We start from the raw sequence: 24,180 nt of genomic DNA, 5'->3' as shown, positions 1-24,180 counted from the left end.
TTGGCATGCCTGAGTGTGTGTGTGCGGCTGCACAGAAAGTAGCCTACTGGTGCTGAAAAGGTGAATAGATTGTAGAATAGCCAAAGAAGATGTAGCATCGTTATAAAACCTTTAAAATCTCTAAACAATCACAAGTAGGGCAGTTCATCACAGTTCATCCATTGCAACTGGATTGATGAAAGGTCACTTACACCTGTAGGCTACATTGTATTTGGGAAAAGCAAAAGGTATCAGCATAATGTTATTTATTTATTTATAAACAAAAACATCTCTGTCAGTTCCATGCCGTTTTCAACAGCTATCAAAAACAAAGGTATTTTTGGATGGATGGATTTGTTGTGAATGTTTCTTCTTCTACTTAAGATTTTAGTCATCTTTAGTTCATGTAATACTTTATTGTCAATGCACAAATTAAGTAACAGTAGTCTGAAACGTTATTGTTAATGCACAAATTAAGTAACAGTAGTCTGAAACGAAATGCTGTTTTACATCTAACCAGTGGTGCAAATAACTGACATGTCCAAATGAGCCTTGATGAAATGTGTCGCTAGACTGTTCATACACATTTTAACGGGCCAAAGTTGAAGAGCTGAGGTCCATGGCTAGTCTGGCTTTCACCAGACCAAGCTCAATCTTTTAAGAAATCAAAAACTAAATAGCGGGCAGATCAGGCTGGGTTCAACCAGCCTAGTCCATAGGCACCCGATATTGTTTAATTTTCCGATTGAGATTTCCACGCTCTGGCTATTCTAAATGCAAAAATGCATCAGGGAGTTATGACAAAACTGTAACTAACAAACTAGATCCTAATAGAAAGCTGTTAGCTTCCCTAAGCTACAGGTAGGCTTATAAGGTATAGGCCTATTTAGAACATAAATTATCAATAGGCTATGCTGGCGACACAAATAATCTCCTTTGGAAACCAATGGTTTACGCCTTACAGGATCAAGCGGACTTAAAACTGCCATATCGTGGCAAAAAGTTGTAATAAAATTCACGCAGCTCCATAAGTCAAGGAAAGCGCGAATGAAGTTATCACCCCTGGTGACGAAACGTAATTTTTCCGTAAAAGTCTAGTGGGGCTACATACCCACCTAATTTCATGTGCCCCGGTGGTTCAGGTGTCCCGGGAATCGTTGCCCAAAAATTCAGGAAGTAGATGACGGGGGTACGGGGGGAGGGGGGGGGGACTTTGACAATCCCTATATGACCGCTTCGCTAGCGAAATAATTCCATGTCTTAACCAGTGATGCACCAAACTTCAACATAGAAACGTAACTAAGCACACACAGGGCATTCTTTTTCATAAATATTTTTATTAGGTAATCATACAGGAAAAAAGACAACTTGAAGAGACAGGGTTCTCCAGGAGATGTTGATTGGATTTACTCATCGGCTGCACTCTTCTCAATATCACTGATGTTCTTTCTTTTGCCTTGTTCATGGACACGGTTTGCCCAGGTGTATGTCAGGTACGTAATGACCACAGCTGTAATAAGAGAAAAAACAAATGATAACTTGAATTTATTTGCAAGGCACTGCAAATTGGGCTTGCTCAGGTGCGGTTCACCAACGGGAGCAGACAGTGATATGGTGCGTTGAACTCGACTTAATCCAAGGATTCCAACAGTGCCTCATTTTTCAACATTGGGCATAAGGGTCACAGTGTATGTGCATTAACGCACATTGCACATTGTGACACATGGTCCGAAGATCATGCATGTCAAATTCTGTAAAGATCGGACAAAATTTGTGACCTGTAATCCTTCGATAAAAATCCAACATGGCGGAAATAGGATGCATTGAACTCTGCTTGATCCAAGGATTCTAACAGTACCTATTTTTTTTTAAATCGGGCCTAGGGGTTAGGGGTGGGCGATATGGACGAATAATAAGATCAATATTTTTTGTGATTTTGACGATAACAATAATTTGACAATATCCTTTAAAAACTTGTTTTTAATAGTCCGAGTTACTTTACAGCACATTATTTATGAATCACATCATTACAATAATAACCAATAACCTAACCTGTGACTTTACTTTTTAACCAAATCAACCAATGCAGTCACTCTACGACATTTCCAATTCTTCCAATTCACTGGTATTGAGGGTCTCTAGTAGCCCCTCCTCTCCCCCTTGGTTTTGACCCCCCTGTCTCCCCCCTTCCTCTTTCCTGTCTAATATCTTTATGGAGCGAGGTAGGTTGACTGATTGCAGCCTCATAAGCAATCTTATAAATATTTATATTAAATATTGTCATCCATAAGATTGCTTCACTTTATATTGTTTGTATTCAGTTTACGTATATTATTTGCAAGTTATTTTTGTGAATTTACTTTTTAAATGCATTGTTTACATAGATAGATAGTTAGAGATAGATAGATAGATAGATAGATAGATAGATACTTTATTGATCCCCAGGGGAAATTCAAGAAAAAAACATGTTTACGTCCGTCTAGCCACATGCCAAAAATAGCCCTACAGCGATGTACAGTAGTTTAGCTAGGTAGCTGGGACAGCACATTAGCAACTTTTTCAGGAGCTATTGGCAAACCCTGTACTGTATGCTTTGCTGTGCGTGTGTGCAGGTATGTTTTGTTTTTATTCTTCACTTTACATGCATTTCTATCCTTGCATGTCTAATATCTTTATGGCAAGAGGAGCTATTGGCAATCTCACCCTGTACTGTATGCTTTGCTGTGCGTGTGTGCAGAATAAAACTTCAGCAGTATCCCGTGCTCGTTTTGGGTCATCTTTATTAATAAATCAACACAACGCAGAAGTCTACCCAGTTACACTTAGGTTTCACTGTAAAAACTAAGCAGGCCTACATCTCAGTTATTTCCCTCTATGCTTTGTTTAAGAGCAATCATGTTGGCTAGAATTCCAAGTTACAGAATAGAAACTAAGGCATTAGCTTATGGCTACGTGGAATGAATAGATAGATAGATAGATAGATAGATAGATAGATAGATAGATAATAGATCCTCAAGGGGAAATTCAAGATGTGACTTGCTCTGCTGAAGCCAGGGGCTTCTCTTGCATACACCTCCTGGATTTAGTGAATGTATGGAGTTTCAATGCGTAATTTGAGTGTTACACCAGTACGGACCGGACCTTTCAGAGTTGGACCAGGGACGATATCTCAAAAGGTCTAGGAGCAGGAGCTGCCCAAAAATTAGGGACCCAGGAATAATAAGATGAAGAAAACTTTCAGCAAGCACACTAATAAGGTAGGGAACTTAAGAGTGTGCTGCTTTCATCAAGCACACTAATAAAATAACGATGCAAAATTGAGGTGATAACATGGTTGAAGGCTTGATAAATTGTTAACTTACGCGGTGACCATTTGAAGACCGATGCTCTGAACCGTCTCCAGACGTTTGGGATACCCTTGGAAAAGTAGTTAGCAAATGCCCTCTGTTCAAAGGGGGAGATGGTGTAGGTAATCACATGCCTAATCCTGGCGAGATCCCCAAAGTGTCGTCCCATTTTATCTAGAGAGCTGGTCTAAAGAGAAACCAAATATATGACACATTCATAGTAGCACGTTACTCACACACAAAACCAATAATGGACAAAACAGAAGTGTGATAAACTAATGTTAGGGTTAATGACAATATTTGGTCAGTGTCCAAAACCTATCAAACAATTGCCAAGTGGATGAGTTAATCTCACAATTAACCCATAACTCCCACCACAACCAACTCACAACAAGTTTGATGGCTGTTCTGAAGATAACGTTAGCAGCTAGCAGCTAGATTCTAGAACTGGCTAGACTGTTGTTCAGATTTGTTACGCAAGTCTGAATTGCGTAACAAGTTCACTGACGTTAGCCAATGTTCTGTTCAGCAGTGAAGTTAACTTAAACTGAAATGAACAGCTTCGGCAGACAAAAACTATTAACATAACGTTTACAGTTTAACGGCTTGGAAAGATAACTACGTTAGCGCGTCCAGTGAGGTTAGCCGAGTTTCACTAAGGTTAGGTTAACGTTAACTTCAATGACACCAACGTTAGCCCTAACCCTTACATGATTTCTGAAAATATTTGCAAACATTAATATTGGGTAAATATTACCCAAACTCTCTGAATGTGCAGTTGTTTAGCCGTGTCACTACATTGCCCTTTGCGTCTAACAGCTAATGCTAGATCTAGAATGTTAGATTCTAGCTTCTAACGTTAACGTCTGGCTCACTTCACCGAAGACCTTGTTTGACATTCGGAACACTGCAAATATCTTACCAACAAGGTAAATTACTTAGATCATAAATACATTGAACGGAGTCTACAACAGGCGTACAGAAATGTCGTTACTTACAATTCAGACAGGTTAGAAAGATAATTTTACTACTGTGCGAAAGACAAACCTTGCTGCTCCTCCAGTTTCAGTATGGCGATGATAGCTGTGTTCGTATGCTAGCTTTATGTTAGCAACACGGCCTACCACAGAAATAAAGTCTGGCTTGATATTACTACTGCCACCAACTGGCCGGATGATAGATCATTACACATACCCTTTTAGATCTTGCAACAGTCTGTTCATCTTACATATTCCTCGAAAGATTATTGACAGCAATCCTGTTGCACTTGGTTCCACTTTTTTACTAGGCATACGTGTAGTGTTGGCTAACTATGTTTTATTATCATTCATCGAGTGTAGATCTAGCCTGTATGATCCAAAGATAATTTCTTGAAGATAGAATTGCATAGTGAGCATGGCATGTAGGTAGCCGAACCTCTCTCCTAACCAGGGGAGGCTGTCAGGTGAAAATTTGGCTGTAACAGTTAACCGGTGTCAGAGAGCCAAGCTTCCTGAAGACATGCATCAAGCAGGATCAACCATAATGAGACAAGCTATAGGATTTTGCTGTTATGAACGTCCTGTTGTATATTATAGCCTATTTCAGGAGATTGCTGTAGTGCAAAGAAGAAATAAAATTGGACATTTACAGCAAATATCAAATAGACCCGAATATTTAGTCCTAACAAACTATTGATTCCTGGTGGGTGACATAAACTTGCCTTTTTTTTTTTATTTAACTTTTTATAACATGAATATTCATTAATATTCCTTTTTTGTGAAATCAGTTATCCAAACAATAACAGTGAATTAACTTACATTGATAGGCATGCCAAACGCATTTAGGTAGACTCCAATATATAATCAATAGGCATTTAGTAATTTCCTTGACAACAATTAACCCAGATTGTCTCCAGAAGGACAACTTATTAAGTGGACTTTATGAACAGGGGGGTAGTACATGAGATTTTTTGTGAACTACAGGTATAAAATTGACAAGTGTAAAAGAGTTTGCACAGGGGCATTAGATTACACTTCTTGATCTGCCCAGATATTCTAAAATTTCGCCGAGACAACAGAATATTCAGAAAGTACCAACAGAAATAAATTAACAGAAATAAATTAACAAAAATAAACATAAAATTATATCAATGGCGATTAAGGTAAACAAAAAAAAAAAACAACACACAGTATCACATAATATTACACATACAAATATAGTTATGTAAGAATGAAATTAATGAAAAATTTGAATGAAAAATATGAATGAAAAATATGAGTGTCCACAAAGTTATAAATAGTTGCACGAGGACTTGGCGAGACTGACCCAAACACCTTACCATTTAAATGCCATTGGATTCAGACACTAAATGATAAGACACTAACAGATGCCAAAATGCTTAATGAAACACCCCTATCTGATGCTAGAGTTTTAGCGGCAGGTGCACTTTGTTGCAATCATCTCCTCATACTCCTTATATGCAATAGAGCCATCATTTTCAATGGTCAAAACACTAAGGGGGTTATATTCTGAGGGGACGCAGGAAGGCCTAGGAACAGAAGAGTCTAGCTTCTCGTAAATTATGTTCTGTACCATGGTGTGCACCGGGGAACCATACATGTAGCCCAATGCCCGTGGGCAAGTACCCTTGCAGTACCTCGGGTTGTACTTGTGAGGAGCGATGATCCAGTGGTCCAGCTTGAGCTGGCTGAAGCTCACCCTGAAGTCATACAGCTCGCAGTCATCCGTCAGGAAGTCGTGCTTGGGGAGGAAGATGGTAATTCTTGGGTCAGGTGTCGGCTTGCCTCTGGAAACGTTCCGTCTCCTCCTCCAGATCCTCCTCGCTGGGCTGAAGCCCATTGGGTGGCTGAATGCGGCGCGTCTGCTCAGCCCACCAGACATGGGTTGGGGGGGCCACCTCTGGTAAGCCAGTTCACTGGTGTCGTTTAGGTATAGCAGGAGCGAAGGGGACCTCAAAGTGAGCTCCACGGGGCCCTTGTGGTCATAGCGGACGCCGCCGTCCACCACGCAGGTGAGGTTGATGAGCAGATGGATGTCCTTCTTGTGCGAGCTGAAGAGAGGGTGCATGAAGGACGTCACGTTCACCTCTACCCACTTCAGGCGGCCTCGTCTCTCCATATGCACCGGGAATGCCACGGAGAAGTGGCTGTTTGGGCAGCACTGCTGGGCCGTGGGGTTGTACTCTTCGATGTCCAGGTAACAGAGCGTGGTGAAGGACGCAGCCTTGTCCTGGTCAAAGGAGTACAACAGGACGGACTTGAGAAGCTGCTCCTGAGGCCTCACTCGATTTAGACTGTAGGAGAGATCCTGCATGAAGATCTCTGCAGAAACACATCAGTAGTCATTCTCAGCAGTCATCATCAGCAGTCACTATGTAAATAGTAACAATTATTACATAGAATGTTATTTTAGCAGAGGTTTTGCTTAAAGTGAATCGTTTGCTGCATATCAGGGCCATAGCAAGCTATTTGAAACTGGTGTGTGTGTGTATGGGGGAAGGGGGGGGGGGGGGGGGGTACAGAATATGTCCAACTCCCCCATGAGGTATATGAAAGAATAATACATACAGAACATTGATTGCTAACAATTCTTGTTTGTAGTTTGTAGCAATCTACCGAATCACCTAATTTGATCGAGCAGAAGAAAGATGGTATGCGGCAGAATGGGTATGGCGCCAACAAATCATGGCCTGGTGGATGCGGAGGTTATAGTGTCAAATATAGCGTTTGGTGAGAGAGAACTGACACACCATGTACTGCTGCTGAGGCAAAATTATGTATGTATGTGTGTAATTCATCACAATCAAATAAAGAGGTACAGAGTGCTACCCAGTGAGATGCAAAATGGGTTTGGTCTCATTCAGAGCATCATCATCGAAAAACTGATTTTAAAATAAATGAATTTATGCTGTTTACTAGAGCTAGAAACAAGATAAGAGTGTGCAAATAACCACTGTAAATGGCTCCAACATGGACAGTCTCTCTGAATATATCTTGGCATTTGACTGGATGATAAACTAGCTAACCTTGTAAACAAACTGCGACAAAAAATTGGTTTCTTCTACAGAAACGTATCCAGTCTCCCTATGCATAGGAAAATAATTGTTGAAACAGGTTTTATGTCATTATTATGTCAGACTATGGAGATGTTATTCATAGAAATGTCCCTGCTTCCTCAAGGTCCTGAACACAGTCTGTTCACTCTGCACACAGATTCATAACTGGTGAATTCATAACTTGCCCTTTATGATTACGTAGGTTAGCCATCTTTAGCAGAGAGGAGAGATAAACATTGTTATTTATCTATCTATAAAGTTATACCATTTTATATTTCAACTATGCTTGAATCAGACTAGATCATATGACTGTTTGATGCTCAAGGTTCCTCATATTCCTTCCAAGCTGGGAGAGTCAGACTTTTGCTATAATGCCCTTACTTCCTGGAATAATCTTCAACGCACTGTAAAGATGAGCTCTTTACTATCCTATGGTCAATTTAGATCTCTAATCACAAACCTTCCCACGTCAATTTGTAAATGCTTTATTTTACAAAAAAAAAAAAAACGTTCTCCTCTCAAATGTCTTCTCATTGTTCATTTTATTTTTGGTGTATTTGCACATTTCACTAGGCTAGGCCTACTACTAATTTTTATACTATTTTCATTGTGACTGTAATTTCAGCATAATTGAAAAAGAGGGCTACCCTCAGTGAATGATCAATGAATAAATAGCCTAAAGGTTGAATGAAAACGTTATCAGGTGTAATAAATAGCCTAAAGGTTGAATGAAAAACGTTATCAGGTGTGATAAAAGGCCAACGCGTTTTCATTTTCTTTTACATCAGTGCACAAAATAGTAGGCTCCCGCCCCAAGGAACCGACAGCGATACCTCATGTCTAGGCTACAACATCAGAGCTTTGACACTACCTAACCTACCTTCATTTTCCTCCAGACATTCATCTCGAGGGGTGATCAATCGCACCGTGTTGTACAGATGACTTGTCTCATGACTTCTCTCCGGTTTAGACGACATTTTGTACAGCCTTTTCATGTACCTGACATATCTTGATTCAGGTTTTGCTCTTGGCGATAAATCATGCCATGGCTCATTATCCGACAATGCCTTCAACAAGGGACTCAAAATACTCCCGTGAACTGTAGGGTCACTCGGTTCTGGTGGCTCGTCGGAAATAGTTTGAAGTGATATGGGTAGCACACCGTGTAGTATGAGAAGTAATATCAATCCGTTTAAGCATCTTGCACAAATCTCTTGAGTCAGAGCTGCCATTGTTGATACGTCCGTCAAAGTTTAGAGATCTACCGACAGTCCAGACAATCAAACTCCATGCCAAACGGTCCAGATTGACAGGTGCACGTAATCAAGGGTGAGAACTCGTCTCATGAACGAGTTTCCCTGTGCTGTGAAGGCAAGTTTTTAAGCATGTTATCTATAACGTTTTAAGCATGTTAACATTAAATGCATGTGATCCCAGATGCATTCTGTGTAATGCATGAGAGCTAATTTGTTAATATCTTGCTTATAGGTTTTGATGTGTCTAAGAATCTGTCTCCTTGAACAAGAATATAGTTGACCAATATCCCATGAGATCAAAAGGGCAACAGAACCTGCATGGGGAAAGTACCAACAACCTGCCCTTTGTGGGGGGGAAACAGGTGGGCATCTTTAAAGCCACACCAAAGAGTTTTTTGTACCTTAAAATAATGTTTCCAAAATTGTTTCCGTGGTTCATCAACTCGTAACAGGGTGAACGGCACTTCTGCATTCGTTTGCGGTCCTCTATCGGCTATAACCGCACTAAGTTTGCCAGATCGGGTAGCGGATCTGTAGTTTGATGGAATGAGACATAAGAAACTACAAATTTGACTTGCATGATGTCGCAATACAACGTAGCATACTTTCATAAAATCATGCAACATATTCTACCTTGTCTATGGACATCGTTATTTACAAAGCCGTTGGATAAACAAATTGCGTGCGTGCGACAGAGGAAAAGTTCTTTGGTGTTGCTTTAATGTGAGTAGCAAAATATGTTTCCAGAGATTATTTACTAAAAATACATATTAAACAAACACATAGGCCTACCCAGTTATTTTAGGCCTATTTGTGAAGTATTGGACCACAATGAAGTTGAAATCAGATTAACACATCAATGAACAACATTAGTATATTTTTCCATAGTAGCCTATCTTGCATACTGTTTTAAAAAGTCTTGTTTGTTGACAGCTGGAGGTACATTTCTAAAGTTTGTTTTCCCAAAGGAAAAGAACTGGTGTTTAAATGGCCTTTTCTTTGTTTCATAAGAAATATCAGCTCTTATTGAGATCTCACCTAAACCCTCTTTAGGAGAAATATGAAACAATAGGAATAGGAAGAAGAAGAAAAGAGTATTTTGAGATCTTAAGTTAAACTTAAATTAGACTTGGGCTAAAACAAGAGCAGGACTATTTCTCATGAGTTGAAATTGAAAATCACATATTGATGTTTAATTGTGCTCAATTATGTATTGGAGAAATAGAATAGACAAAAATTATCATACCAAATTTTACTTTCCTATGGGTTAATAAAGTGAATACTTTACTGTTTGTTTTTAGGAATTTAGAGGTCACCCATTCAATTGTGGTGTATTGATATTCAGTGGGCCATGCTCCTGTATTTACTAGAAGAGGCCTTATGAGTCTAGAACGTTTTGCTACATTCCTTCCACTTGAGGGGGCCCTTACAGCTACACTGCTCTGGTAAGTGGGGGGTAGGGTGATGTCACTCATGGGTCACCATGCTTCTATATGGAACACACATACACACACATATATTAAGTATGTATAAGTATAAGTATATATACTCTTTTGATCCCGTGAGGGAAATTTGGTCTCTGCATTTATCCCAATCCGTGAATTAGTGAAACACACTCAGCACACACTAATCCCGGCGCAGTGAGCAATCAGTAGGCCATGGCTGCCCCTCATATATACACACACACAAGTGATTGGTTGACAAGTTATGATCTGTGTCATGTGACAACAATAAACTATTGTTAATTTGTCCTTATTATGCCCCAAGATTTCTGGTGTGAGTGGTGTGTTACCATAGGTTCCCAGTTTATATTGCTTCACCAGCAATAAAATGTTAACTTTAGAAAGTCTAAGCCATAGAATCCATAGAGCATGTAGCAACCTCTATACGCCATTGAATCAAGAGGTTGCTACATTTCTACTTTTTAGGCATTTACAGTTAGCAGGACACAATTCCTCACCCATTAACTTGTTACAGTGCCTAACTGGTAGACACCGAGCCCATAACGGAAGCGTTACGTTTACGGCACGTATGCTGCAACAATTAACTTCCACCATAAGTCTGCCCCCTGTTAGTTATTTCTAAAAGCAACTCTTATCCATTATTAAATCCACACATTTTTTTGGATCCACATAAAGATCCACAAAAAATAACCTCTACCTTCCAAACCATAGACTGTATATGTAGATCTATATATACAGTCTATGTTCCAAGTCTCTAGTATTAGAGCAAGTCAGTGCACATAGTCATCTATTGTAGCATTTGTTATACTGCATGAATGTTTCCCCAGTCTTACATCAGGAATGCGGTGTACTGAATTACCCTCTGTTATAACATCCATTTCTGTTCTTTCCCCACACAACATAAATATGTAAATGTTCAGCTGTTTTGAAACTGTGCATAGACCAATTGTTACCCTTGTTAAAACTTTAAACACCCCCCCCCCCCCCCCAGGTTTACAGTCTATGTTGATGTCAATGTTGCAAGCTGAACAAGCCTCCCATTAGTGTGCCTAGTGCCCTGCTGGTGCCTGATTGTACCCACTTAGGCCCCTGGCAATGTGGATCACAATTATCCCATGACCTTATACTCTGGTTTGTGACTGTTTGGCACTGACATAGGGTTGTCTTCCAAACCTTAACAAAACAAAAAATATTGTGCCAAATGCTCAAATATATTGGTATTAAGAGCTTGTGGTAAACATGTCTACATTAGTTTGTAGATGTTACAACACTGGATAAAAATAAGTCATACACTATATTGCTTTCCTTTGAATTTCATATTCTTTCCTTGTGCATAAAGAAATATTTAGTACTAAAATAATGTAAGCCTAATACAACATAGCATGGTTTTCTTCACCCTCATTTGGCATCACATAATGTGCTCTTCAATTTCAATGAGATTGTGAAGCCCATGGTTTGTTTCTGACCTATTTAAAAGACTTTCAGAACACTGTGAGTGGAATACTAAGAGGATTCCACCAGCAAGACCACTGCCACAGAAACACAGCTTGAGAGAACATGTCCTGTTCAATGCCCTTTGGCCCCTGGGCTCACAAAACAAAAACACATTCAACTGTCTGCAACAACAGCTAAATCACTATGCATTTGGAAGCCAAGTGATATTTAACCGAGTTGAATTAGGAGAAAAAAATGTTCAACCTGCGGTTTGTGTGGTTAGTAATCGTTCACAAGATTACTGTGGTGGTTATTATCCATAAAAATCTCCTGTCGTAGCATGTCAGAAGTCTACCGTTGCTTTCTACTCCAGTCCTGTAGTAGCATGTCAGGCGTCTAAGGCGTTACAAACAAAATTATGGGTCTTAATATGTTTTGTTTTTTTTAAATAAAAGGAAATAGAGAAGACTTTTTTGTATTCACAGAATGGAGGCCATAAAGACATGCAAAGGCAACCGTTTTACTTCCTACATCGCCTAGTCTAGCCCACACTCATCTTCACCTAACAGATGAGAATGTTAGCCCCAGAATGTTACAAGCCAAGGCAGACTCTGGCGAGGGCGGAAGGGAAGCGAGGTTGTTGTTCCGAGGGAACACTGGGTGCGTTCTTTGCTGAGGCATGTCTTGTTATGCATATAGGACACAGGCCATAACTTACTCCACAGATGTTATGGCCTGTGTCATAAGTTCAGTTTCTCCACAGAAAACACAGAGGTCAGAATATCACTGTCTCTGAAAATTCCTCCCCACTTTTAACAAGAATGTGTGTTCTCTATTGTGCATTGCAATAATTAAACATAATTTGAACAACACTAAGTAAGACATTTTCTGAGAATTCAGGTCATGTTTATGTTCAGTCTCATACAGTGAATAAAACTTTTTTTTTCATAAAGGTATCAAATTAGACATTTAGCGTTTACTCGCAAGATCCATAAATTATAAGATTAATCAGCTATGATTCATATGATCCCCTCACAATGCTCCAGTGTATTCTTTAAACTGCTTTCCACCCAACACAAAGTTCTGCATGGGCTGGCTATGCATTTATATCCAGTTATCTCTACAAAAATACTAATCCCACACACTCACACACAATCCCTATCATTTAAATTAGTAAACTTACAGGGACCACACCAGTCTCTGAGGAGACTATACTCCGGTGCTGACTGAAAGTCTGCAGTCAATGGAACATATCTGAGAGTCTGCGAGAGAGGACGTGCTCCCTGCGGTCATCTCTGGGGTCCTCACTTCCAACGAAGTGGAAGCTGGGCCTGTGGCGGTGCTTCTTTCTGTGACCCGAATGCGGGTGAAACAGCTTGCTCAGGGTGTTGAAGCCCTTCGGCAGCTCGGGGAGGCTGTGGTCCTCCTCCTCCTGCTCACAGGGCACCTCCTGATGCTGCGAGATGATGTGAGGGTCTCCGAGGAGTTCTCTGACCTCCATACTGACCCCCTGGTCCAAGTAGTGGTACGGCTTTTTGCCACTGTTGTCCCTCACGTTTGCATTGGCACAGTAGCCCCGCACGAGCAGAGAAATGACAATGTTGTGGCCGTGAATGGCAGCAATATGCAGTGGGGTGTAACCTGCGTGCGAGCGGGCGTTTATGTCCACCTCCACGCCTCTGTCCCTTGAGATGTCGATAATTTTGCGGACCATGTCCTTGTTTCCATCTTTGGCAGCCCAGTGCAGTGCAGTGAACCCCGAGATGAAGTCCCTCTTGTCTGCCAGCTGGACGTCCTGAAGCAACAGGCCATAAACCTGGTCCCAGTGGCCCGCAGCAGACTTTACGAGCCAATCATGCTCAGCAAGCTCCAGGGGGACCCCCTCGGAGTACTTGGGCTCATTGTTTGGTTTTGTGGTCTTGTTGTTCCTCTTCAGTTGGGGAGTGTCGGGTAACTTGGTTTCCAGCTGCCTCCGTTTGGTTTCTGGAGAAGTGTCTCTGTCCGTTTCATTGGGCTTTTCCCCTGTACCTGTGTTACGAGATGTGGTCTCTGTTTTTTTTAGGCGTCTTTGAGGTGGGGTTATTCTGATGGCTTGCAAGTGCTGTTGTGATACAGGTTCCTGAATCAGAACTTTAGTGTGTAATTGTTCTTCATTGCTTGAGGTTGGAGGTGATTTCGTAGCAATAATGGCAAACACTGCACCTGTTTTCCTCTGTTTAACGTCCGTTTGCACACTTGTGTCGTTTCGCCGGGACATCTGTTGTCTTTCACAGTCCAAGTTACAGCATCCTCCTGATGCAGAGTTTTGCCGGAGATTATCTTCGGGGTTACAGCCTTGACCGACCGCATTCATATGTGAGGTAAAATAAGTATTATTGTTATTGTTTTCAACTGCAGACTGAACAATATTACCGGACCCATGTTTAAGGACGCTCGTGCGCTCAGGGGAACAGGACGAGACAGAAGAATTGAAGCGGCTTAAAGTATCCTCGAACTCGTTTTTTGGCGCGATTAGAGAACTATTTTTCCCAAATCCTTGATAATTTTTCTTTACAACAACAAACTTAACATCATCTATGACTTTAACGACTGCAATATTGTTCACAAAGCTCTTGAAAAGATCCCTGTTTTGTTTCTTTTCCACAGGATCGCTGCAGCTGAGCGCCTCTTTAAACTTGCTCAACAACTCAGAGTTCTTCACTTTGCCCCCTTGCTCCTGTAAAAACGTCAAAATAGTCTCTTGAGTGAGGGCCATCGCTCATTGAAACCGTTATAGTTAATTTATAAATCACCCTTTCCCACTATTAGTCCTTTTGCCGTCTTTTTTGGAACATGCGTATAATGCGCCTTTCTCCTACTTTATCCTACCTGCTGTTTCCGGTGCTTCCCGAAAATCAGTTTCCTGACCAACTCCGCGTCCCTGGCACCGAGAGCGCGAGATGAGTTTAAAATTGCTATGCGCGCCACCCGAAGCGCGTTCCCGTGAATGTCTTGTTTTTGGTTGACTAGACTAGACTCTAGAGTGCACCGCTGTGAGAGCACAAAACGTTGCAATCTTTGGCCATTTGTGAGGGAAGGCACATTTAGCACTTTTCATACTTTTCAATGTGCTTTAAACAAAAGCAACGAGTAATGGTACAGAAAAGCATAATAATTAAAAAAAGTACCAAAAAACAAAGCTTAAGCTTCTGTATTTAAACTTAATTTAGTTTAGAAACAACATATTTAGAAGTTCTCTCTACACATATTTAGGAGATTAACACAATTGATGTGTATCAACACAAACACAATTTGGCAGACCTCCAATAAATAAATAAAATAAATAATTAAATAAATAAATAAATAAGCAGAATGCAGCATACAATAAAGCAATTCCATATGTGCACACGGGGTGGCGCAGTTTGTCCACGCATTCTGTGATCCCATTCTTACAAATGAACACCAAAACAGATCAATGCCAAAGGAAGTTTATTTATTCCAAAGGCATAATGTACATATTTACAACAGAAGTAACTAAAGGACTGCAGAGTATGCACTGTTTAACTGAGACAACTAAACACTGTGTAGAACCTGTCCAAATACTCTCCAACTACACTTTCCTCAATCAACACGGCAAGACTAGCAATAAATACCACATCATGTGAAGTACATAATACAAAGTGCAGCACAAAAAAAAGGTGTTCTGAACTGACCCAAAGCTTCTTTGCACACTTAACACTACATGGAAGTGGACTGGAGTAATACAAAATAAATGCAACGATTATACATCTTTAATTTAAAGTGTTCCTTCATCATCTCTGTGGTGTTTGTGACAAGCAGCACAAAATGTGTGGATTCCTTAGAGTATATCTGAGCGTCAGACAGATAGGCAGAAGACTGCGAAGTGCAGTGTAGTGAAATGTGCACAATGTTTTAAGGCCTCTTTACCCCTGAGGAAAGTGCTAAGCTCCTTACCAGGGCCAGGGAAATTGATTACGCTAGTGGCACGAGTGAGTGTGAGTGTTTGTGTTTGTGTGTTTGTGTGTGTGTGTGTGTGTGTGTCCAGTAACAAGTTTGGTTGTACAAATTCAGATTAGGTTGGTGTTTTTGATTATGCCATGATTTGATGGGAATATTACTGGGTATGTACCTAATAAATGTCACTTTAGTGGTAATCAACTTTTAAATTTTGGCAAAATCAAGAAAACAAATATAGAGATGCCTAGACAACATTGAGACACAAAGACTTCAGAGAGAAAGTCACGTAAACTTTCAGGCAGCAAACAGCATCGGTAATTCTTAAGCACTTGAGATTTTAGGACGTATCGTTTACAAGCACTAAGCTGAGAAAAAAAAACACATCCATTATCACCTTTTCAATGTTGTTCTTTGATTCACAGCAAAACATGTTCACATTCACTTATTGAACTTCACACCAGGTGGCACAGACATGAAAGCTACATGACAAACACTGTGTATACAGTACAGGATATAATCTGTTCTTGGACAGATACTCTCGCTCTTTCGGATAATCTGTCTGGTCAGGTCTGGAGTGAGACTGGGTCAACTATGGACCTGGAATCTCTAACGTGTCTATCTCGACCAGTCTCCAAGAATGAGGTTCGGTTTTTAGAGCCTGGAGGCCAAACTGCTTTGGAATCTTTGGAATGTGTTTTTTCTTTTCTTTCCCCAACTGAACCAGGGGAGTCTGTGACTGGTACTGAAGCCATTGTGACGACACAGGAATTCTGCATGGAACTTTTGACATTTCTAAAGTAAGGCTTCTTTTGCAGCACCGCAGAGCGGTCAGAATTCATTTGGAAAAAAGATAAATAATGATGGTGCATTTCTACATTCCTTAGTGTCACATGAAAAAAATATATAAAGATTGTGACATAGTAACATTTAAAATTAGGCTGTATAAATATTCTTTGTATTAAAATCATAATACACAATATTATAAATGTAAGTCACATTTCCTTTTTAGGGGAAACTAATAAAATCCTCTGACCACATTTTTTTTCTTTAATTCCTGCAAAGACATTGTTTAAATTGGTCTTTGGACAGATCATTCAGATCTGGTATGCTCCTCTGCAAAGAAAAGATAGTTTGCAACTCTGATTTGTCATATCTTATTTTCAAGTATCTTTTCTCAGTCTCCCATTGTCTTGTATTTTCTGGTATATAACTGTACTTGGAAAACAGACACTCATTGGAGCGACACTTTCAAAATCCTGCCTGAAGTTGGGACACACACTAGTGTGTCTGCAGTGATAGTGCGAGGCAAACAAACAAACAGAGAGAGAAACACAATTTCAATAAGCTATGCGTGTTAACAAACACCCCCAGCTTAGGCACTGCAGTGGCTCAAAAGAGAGAGAGAGAGAGGGAGGGAGAGAGAGAGGTGAATTCCAGAGCTCAAGTTCCAACCCTCATGCTACTTTACAGGACTCAGGGTTGTACATTTATCTCCTTGCCTTCCCCACCTCTCTTTGCCAAGTCTTTACACACACTCCCTCACTCTTCCTCCGGCTCCTCACACCATCTCCTCGCAGTTCATGTCTCCCACCAGCAGGGAGTGCTTGTCGGGCTCGGCCAGTGCCATGCTGTTGAGCGAGTGCTTGTCGGAGCGCAGCGAGTTGATGGAGGCGCGGCTGTAGTTGACGATGCGGTCCAGGAGGCTGAGCTTGGGCGAGGGCCTGCGCAGCTCCCCCATGCCGATGTGCACGCTCACGTCCGACAGGCTGCCTGACCGCCGCTGGCCGCCCACCTGCTGCTCCAGCTTCTCGGCACTCGGCTTAGTGTAACTATGGAAACAGGGACACAAGAATTGGCAGGGATAGGAGCTGTGTGTGTGTGTGTGTGTGTGTGTGTGTGTGTGAGAGAGAGAGAATGTATGAGGGTGTGTGGTAGTGTGTGGCTGTACTTTTTGCTATAAGAGGGTGTGTTTGTGTGGTGTGTGTTTGTGAGTAAATCAGTTCTGTGTGTGTGTGTGTGTGGCAGTGCATGGACTTGGTGTTTGTGAGTAAATCAGTTCTGTGTGTGTCTGCATGTAAGTGGTGTTTGTGTGTAGATCACTTCAGAGTGTGTGTGTGCCCACGTGCTTCAGGCCAGTCTGGCAGATAGAGGGAGCGAGTGAAGGGCACACTGAGGCCCAGCCACTGTAGAGCCCTCAGGCTCATTCAGACGACGTGAATAGCAAGCGTGTTTCTCCCCTCCCTATTTTTAATTGAGAGGTGGAAAGGCTATGTTGGCTTATTATTTACAGGGGATGCCGTTGATAACGCCATTTAGTAAGCAATTAAACTCGTTAATAAAAACGATTCACTGAAGCAAGTGATGCCACTTCGGATAAAACCTCCATACCTCGCCAGTTTGTAAACAAACAAGTAATTTATAAATCCAATTTCCACTGGCGCTCCTAATCAGAGTGGAGCATCTTGGCGGTGGGTCTGAGAGGCACTCACCATTTGAGCAGGAGGGAGGAGAGCACCACGGAGACGGAGGAGGCAGCCATGGCAGCCGAGCCCATCCAGGGCTGCAGGACCAGCCCGATGGGCATGAACACGCCTGCAGCACGCCAGGACACACACACACACACACACACACACACACACACAGAGGCACACATCACCAATCAGATTACAGATCTACATTTACACACAGTCCAAATCACACACACACACACACAGAGGCACACATCACCAATCAGATTACAGATCTACATTTACACACAGTCCAAATCACACACACACACACACACACACACACACACACACACACACAGAGGCACACATCACCAATCAGATTACAGATCCACATTTACACACAGTCCAAATCACACACACACACACACAGAGGCACACATCACCAATCAGATTACAGATCTACATTTACACACAGTCCAAATCACACACACACACACACAAAGGCACACATCACCAATCAGATTACAGATCCACATTTACACACAGTCCAAATCACACACAGAGGCACACATCACCAATCAGATTACAGATCTACATTTACACACAGTCCAAATCACACACACACACACAGAGGCACACATCACCAATCAGATTACAGATCTACATTTACACACAGTCCAAATCACACACACACACACAGAGGCACACATCACCAATCAGATTACAGATCTACATTTACACACAGTCCAAATCACACACACACACACAGAGGCACACATCACCAATCAGATTACAGATCCACATTTACACACAGTCCAAATCACACACACACACAGATGCAAACTTACACACAAATCATTAATCACATTACATTTACACACAATCCAAATCTGGTATCCGATATCTGATAACATGAATATATTGTATATCACAGATTACATTTTTGTTATTGACCATAAGGGTGGTGGCCTATATTTTTGAGGATGTGAATTTTAGTTCAGATGCTGCATTCATTACACTTCTGAACATCCAAAGCTTATTCGCCTGGTAATGCACTCCGTTTGCAAACTGCCAAAAAAAACTCACTAAAGAGAAAAAGAACAGGGGCCTGTACTACGAAGCGGGGTTAGTGGCTTATCTGGGTAACTTCGAGAGTAATTTGATCACGTGTGGCGTAATTTCCCGAATCCCGATTAACCCGTACTACGAAAGGTGGATAGGTTTTAACCGAGGTATGCTGCCAAGGCAATTTACGATGCATCTCAAACCTGCTCCGAGCAGGTTATGTTCTTGGTTAACCAGAGGTTTCCGTTAACCACACCCTTTATAAGTAGCCTACCACCCCTCCACTAACAATTCGAGACTATGTCGGCGTACCTGGATGATCCAAACGACATCGGAGCGCAAATCTCGAGGTGCTCTCTTCGAGGGGTTTTAGAGACCGCCATACAAACTCGGACTGGTAATCTGTACAACCGGGCGTGGGCCGGTGACCTCCGGGATTTTTTTTTTTTTTAAGTTATTTAGCCGATTTGCGGCCCGTCATGTAGACCTAGGCTTAGCCTATAAATGCAGTTGCATCCATTTGGATTGGGGGGTGACAGGTCAATCATTTTGGCCTCTTCATGACAGGTTCAGTGTGTGTTACAATCGCGCCCCCCTGCCCCACCCCTCAAGTGGATTTGTCCAAGCAGCCGCTTGGTTTGTGGGGAAATATAGCCCATGCATGGTAGCCTAAGCTATATAAGTGCCCTCCGCTGGCTGGTGTTCACATCATCGCAGTTTAACCGTAAACAGCAATCAGAGGTGTCTTAATTTTATTCCATAAATATATTGTTTTTATAGACGTAAGTTGCACGCGCTACGAAGAGCTTCCATTTACTGCACCATGTAGGCTACTGTAGTGCGGTTTGTCTGTCAACATAAAAAAAACTCCGGGTACCTACAATTTTCGCACAACTTGGTGGAAAAGTGTAGCACAGGTTAAAGAAAACCTATTCATGTTTGGACTCAAAAGGAACTTCAAAGTATTTCCCATATAGTAGTAGCCTTGTAGCTCACAACGACAGTGAAAGTGGAACTTGGAAAGTGGAAGTCTCTCCACCGAGTGTTACATTAGATGCACAATCAATCGCGAGTCGATGCACGTAAAAAGTATAAACTGGTAGGTTAGTAACGAAGGTAGCCTAATTTTGCAAAATGTGATGACACACAAACTTGGGCAAAAACGTTTAGTATACACTTGCGGTGATAGCCTACAGTTAATGTGAATCTCTGACTATAACCAATGTAGAAGATGCACCAAATAGGCCTAACTGTGGTTGTGTTTCTACAACATGTTGGCACAAATCATAATTTCTGTCAACTATGACGATCTCCATGCATGTTCAGTAGCCTATATTTTTCATTTAGTCAAGCAGTGACATGTGGTTTAATCAGTGTTGGGCAAGTTACTTCAAAATCGTAATATATTATGTATTACTTATTACTGTCATTTCAAAGTAATTCATTACATTATAATATTACTGTCTCTGAATTGTAAGGCATTACACTACTATTGTATTACTTTTAAGTTACTTTTACCAAAATATCTAGAAATAGGGATTTGGAATTCTAAATGCAGTTTATTATGCTCAATGCAGCTCATTGCACTTCTAATGGAGGGTGATGTGGTACAACATAATGACTGAGCTAGGCTTAAGGCTACAGTAGAATGCAATAGGTGCAGTGATGGCTCATGATGCAATACAAGGAACAATCATAGTCAGAATTTTGTTTAAAGAAGACAAAAGGTCAAAGTCTGGTCAATTGTGATAGAAATGCTGTAACTTTAGGCTTAGGCCTACTCATTAAAATCAACAGAGAGCCCACTACCTGTATATTGTAACCCAAAACTTAAAGACATGTCAAGATAGGCTACACAGTGCAGCTACTGGCCATTTTGGTGCCCTAACTGGTGAAATACAGTATTAACCTAAGTATGTCATCATATGGCCAACTATAAAGATGTAATCTGCCTGTTCCCAGGGATGGGTAGTATTTCTGAAACATGTAATATGTGTTTCAAATGCAAAATAGTATTTTGTCCTTTGTGTTTTATTGGGTTGAAGGAAATGGCTCTGTATTTTGTATCAAAATACTTTATTGGTGTGTATTTTTGTATTTTAAAAATACTGCAAGCTAATCATCGCAAAGTGTTGTGCTAATGCTGGGAACAGGTAGCCTGGCGAGCCAGACCCACATTAAAATGTAGGGTCTGGGCACTCACCGTTCGCAGTGCTCAGTCCGAGGGGCCGGATAATCAGTTGTCTTTCAAATTCCCTCTGCACGCAATAGGATATTTGTTTTCAAGTAGCAGGGAATTCAAGCCAAACCGTTGCAACTCTGCCATCAATCATTATGTTAAGCCCACCAAACGACTCTATACACGATTTCAATGTCCTGATTAAGTTTCGATTTCTGGAGCTCACAAGCCAACGGAGAGTTGCTAGACTAGCCCTGGCAGCAAATGTTATTGGCTGCCGCTAGGGGCGCGTCTAGATTTCTAGGCTAGGGAACAGGCAGGGATGGGCAAAAATATGAATGCTATTGTGTCACTACACTGCAGTGTGATCAGAATTAAGAATAATTCAAGAATTTACATTTACATTTAGTCATCTAGCTGATGCTTATCCAAATGACTGACAGAGCTTTCAATTAACCACATTATAATCAATAGGCCAAAATCATAATTGTGTATCTGTGCCAAAATTCGTAATTCAAGTCCAGTGCAGAACTGAATAAGAAAATCATACGGCTATGTATCTTGAAGTTCCAGTATGTGAGAGACTTGACGTGCCTTAATATCTCCAACCTCAAGTATGCAGCTAATAAGGAAATAGATTTGTTATTTAATTAAACAAGGTGAACTTCTCCCCACTGTGGAATGCAGTAAAGGATGCTACAAGGAAGGGAATTCAAACACACTCAACACCTTACCATCTATTGATGTCATTGTGGTTGAGATATCTGACATTTTTCTGTTAAAGATTGGCATGGAGACAATGGGACATGGTTGCCTTTGTCAGTGTCCTTATGTGAACTTGCACAGGTCAACTTGCTCATCTTTACTTGCGTACCACTTCACACCAGTGCTTCAGACCAGAGCTGATGCTTCAGCAATAGCAGTCACTGAAAAGCTGTAAGTGTTGTTGAACACAGCTGTTCTGACATTAGCTGATTGCAATAAACATAAACCATTGTTGCCTAATTACCAATTATTCATTACACCTGTCTGTAGTATCTACTTCTTTTGTGTTTTTCACATATAGTATTTTGCAGTATTTTTTAAAATACAAAAATACACACCAATAAAGTATTTTGATACAAAATACAGAGCCATTTCCTTCAACCCAATAAAATACAAATGACAAAATACTATTTTGCATTTGAAACACATATTACATGTTTCAGAAATACTACCCATCCCTGGGAACAGGCAGATTACATCTTTATAGTTGGCCATATAATGACATACTTAGGTTAATACTGTATTTCACCAGTTAGGGCACAAAAATGGCAAGTAGCTGCACTGTGTAGCCTATCTTGACATGTCTTTAAGTTTTGGGTTACAATATACAGGTAGTGGGCTCTCTGTTGATTTTAATGAGTAGGCCTAAGCCTAAAAAGTTACAGCATTTCTATCACAATTGACCAGACTTTGACCTTTTGTCTTCTTTAAACAAAATTCTGGCTATGATTGTTCCTTGTATTGCATCATGAGCCATCACTGCACCTATTGAATTCTACTGTTGTTAGTCTTAAGCCTAGCTCAGTCATTATGTTGTACCACATCACCCTCCATTAGAAGTGCAATGAGCTGCATTGAGCATAATAAATTGCATTTAGAATTCCAAATCCATATTTCCAGATATTTTGGTAAAAGTAACTTAAAAGTAATACAATAGTAGTGTAATGCCTTACAATTCAGAGACAGTAATATTATAATGTAATGAATTACTTTGAAATGACAGTAATAAGTAATACATAATATATTACGATTTTGAAGTAACTTGCCCAACACTGATTAAACCACATGTCACTGCTTGACTAAAGGAAAAATATAGGCTACTGAACATGCATGGAGATCGTCATAGTTGACAGAAATTACGATACTGATTATATAATAACCTATAGGTCCAAATCTAAATGTTTGGGTTCAGCTTATGAAGTGTTGCTACAGCATGATACTGTGTGTTTGTTATTTATGGGGGGGAATCAGGGGGGGGTGGGGGGGACGTCGGTCCAGTAGTGGGCCGGTCCAGGAGAAAATTGCCAGGGCCGAATTTTGTTCCCAGTCCGACCCTGCCGCCATATATATATATATATATATATATTCTCTATGAAGATGTAGATTGTCAGCCGAGGGAATTCGTTATCTTTGTCAGATGATCTAGGCAGAAGTCTTTAATGTCACCCGTCATAGCAATGCCCTTACGTGGACATTCATGTTTTCCATCTAATCGGTGATGCTGAACATCTGAGCAAGAATACTGTAGGCCTATGTCCGAAAATAAATCGGACATAGGCCTAGCCTAGCCTACAGTATGCTGAACATCTGAGCAAGAATAGCCTAAAATAAATCGGACATAGCCTAGGCCTAATAAATTAAAATCACCATTTTAACAAACTTGTTGAATTGAATGTCATATTACTGTACCCTGCACATAAAGGCTACACATTTCCACAGCACCAGAATCCGACCGAATGCCTCCCTCAACCCCTTCCACAATCGGCCTTCCACTATTATTTGCAATGGCCAACTCCGTTGCTACTGTAAAACACTCCTTACAGTAGTGTTCAAATACACCTTTTTCTTGTTAGCTGTAAAACAGAGGCCAAGTGAAGGCTATAAGCATACTAGGCCTACATGTTTTCATAATTAAGAAATATTAATGCAAGCTATAACTATATAAACCTACTATTCTGAATAATGTGTTTGTGTTTCATTTTCACCTGCTGCCATGTGCGTTTGGCAATGGTGTTGCATCTGAAATGTTCACAGGATTAGGCATACACTGAATCAGTCAATGGGGGCTACTTAAACATTCAATTATCCTATTACTGTAATCTATATGCCCACTTCTAAATTGTGTTGCATCTGTAGGCATTTCTATGAACTCAAAATAGCCAATTTCATTATTTCAACTCATTTCAGACATTCCGCAAGCTATTAATCCTCCGTAACACATATTTGAA

The 24,180-nt window shown here is 40.8% G+C and overlaps 4 protein-coding genes across 5 annotated transcripts in view; all 4 read right to left on the bottom strand.

Moving 5' to 3' along the window:
* Positions 1-1,296: 1,296 nt before the first annotated feature.
* On the bottom strand, positions 1,297-4,523 carry LOC121693995 (cytochrome b-c1 complex subunit 8). The gene is made up of 3 exons (XM_042073881.1): positions 4,374-4,523; positions 3,342-3,513; positions 1,297-1,489 (listed from the first exon to the last, which is right to left on the bottom strand). The coding sequence occupies exons 2-3, from the start codon at positions 3,493-3,495 to the stop codon at positions 1,386-1,388; spliced, it is 258 nt and encodes an 85-aa protein (XP_041929815.1). The 5' UTR covers positions 3,496-3,513; positions 4,374-4,523; the 3' UTR covers positions 1,297-1,385.
* A 379-nt stretch (positions 4,524-4,902) lies between these two features.
* On the bottom strand, positions 4,903-8,950 carry gdf9 (growth differentiation factor 9). 2 transcript variants are annotated; one of them, XM_042073878.1, is made up of 2 exons: positions 8,264-8,401; positions 4,903-6,557 (listed from the first exon to the last, which is right to left on the bottom strand). In XM_042073878.1, the coding sequence occupies exons 1-2, from the start codon at positions 8,285-8,287 to the stop codon at positions 5,739-5,741; spliced, it is 843 nt and encodes a 280-aa protein (XP_041929812.1). In that variant the 5' UTR covers positions 8,288-8,401; the 3' UTR covers positions 4,903-5,738. The 2 variants fall into 2 exon arrangements, with proteins under 2 accessions (XP_041929812.1, XP_041929811.1); XM_042073877.1 differs by having other exon boundaries at positions 4,908-6,649; positions 8,264-8,950.
* A 3,736-nt stretch (positions 8,951-12,686) lies between these two features.
* Positions 12,687-14,447, bottom strand: sowahab (sosondowah ankyrin repeat domain family member Ab). The gene is made up of 2 exons (XM_042073879.1): positions 14,405-14,447; positions 12,687-14,252 (listed from the first exon to the last, which is right to left on the bottom strand). The coding sequence occupies exon 2, from the start codon at positions 13,887-13,889 to the stop codon at positions 12,777-12,779; it is 1,113 nt and encodes a 370-aa protein (XP_041929813.1). The 5' UTR covers positions 13,890-14,252; positions 14,405-14,447; the 3' UTR covers positions 12,687-12,776.
* A 540-nt stretch (positions 14,448-14,987) lies between these two features.
* The window catches only part of atp7a (ATPase copper transporting alpha), a 35,233-nt gene continuing 26,040 nt past the window's right edge, over positions 14,988-24,180 (bottom strand). The window contains exons 22-23 of the mRNA XM_042073876.1: positions 17,983-18,085; positions 14,988-17,322 (exon numbers count right to left, since the gene is read on the bottom strand). Coding sequence (XP_041929810.1) covers positions 17,052-17,322; positions 17,983-18,085 — 374 coding nt within the window. The 3' untranslated portion in view covers positions 14,988-17,051. The remainder of the gene's footprint in view (positions 17,323-17,982; positions 18,086-24,180) is intronic.

This window comes from Alosa sapidissima, chromosome 20 (assembly GCF_018492685.1).
Source record: "Alosa sapidissima isolate fAloSap1 chromosome 20, fAloSap1.pri, whole genome shotgun sequence".
Lineage (NCBI taxonomy): Eukaryota > Metazoa > Chordata > Actinopteri > Clupeiformes > Clupeidae > Alosa > Alosa sapidissima.
This window is presented reverse-complemented; position numbering and strand designations above follow the sequence as displayed.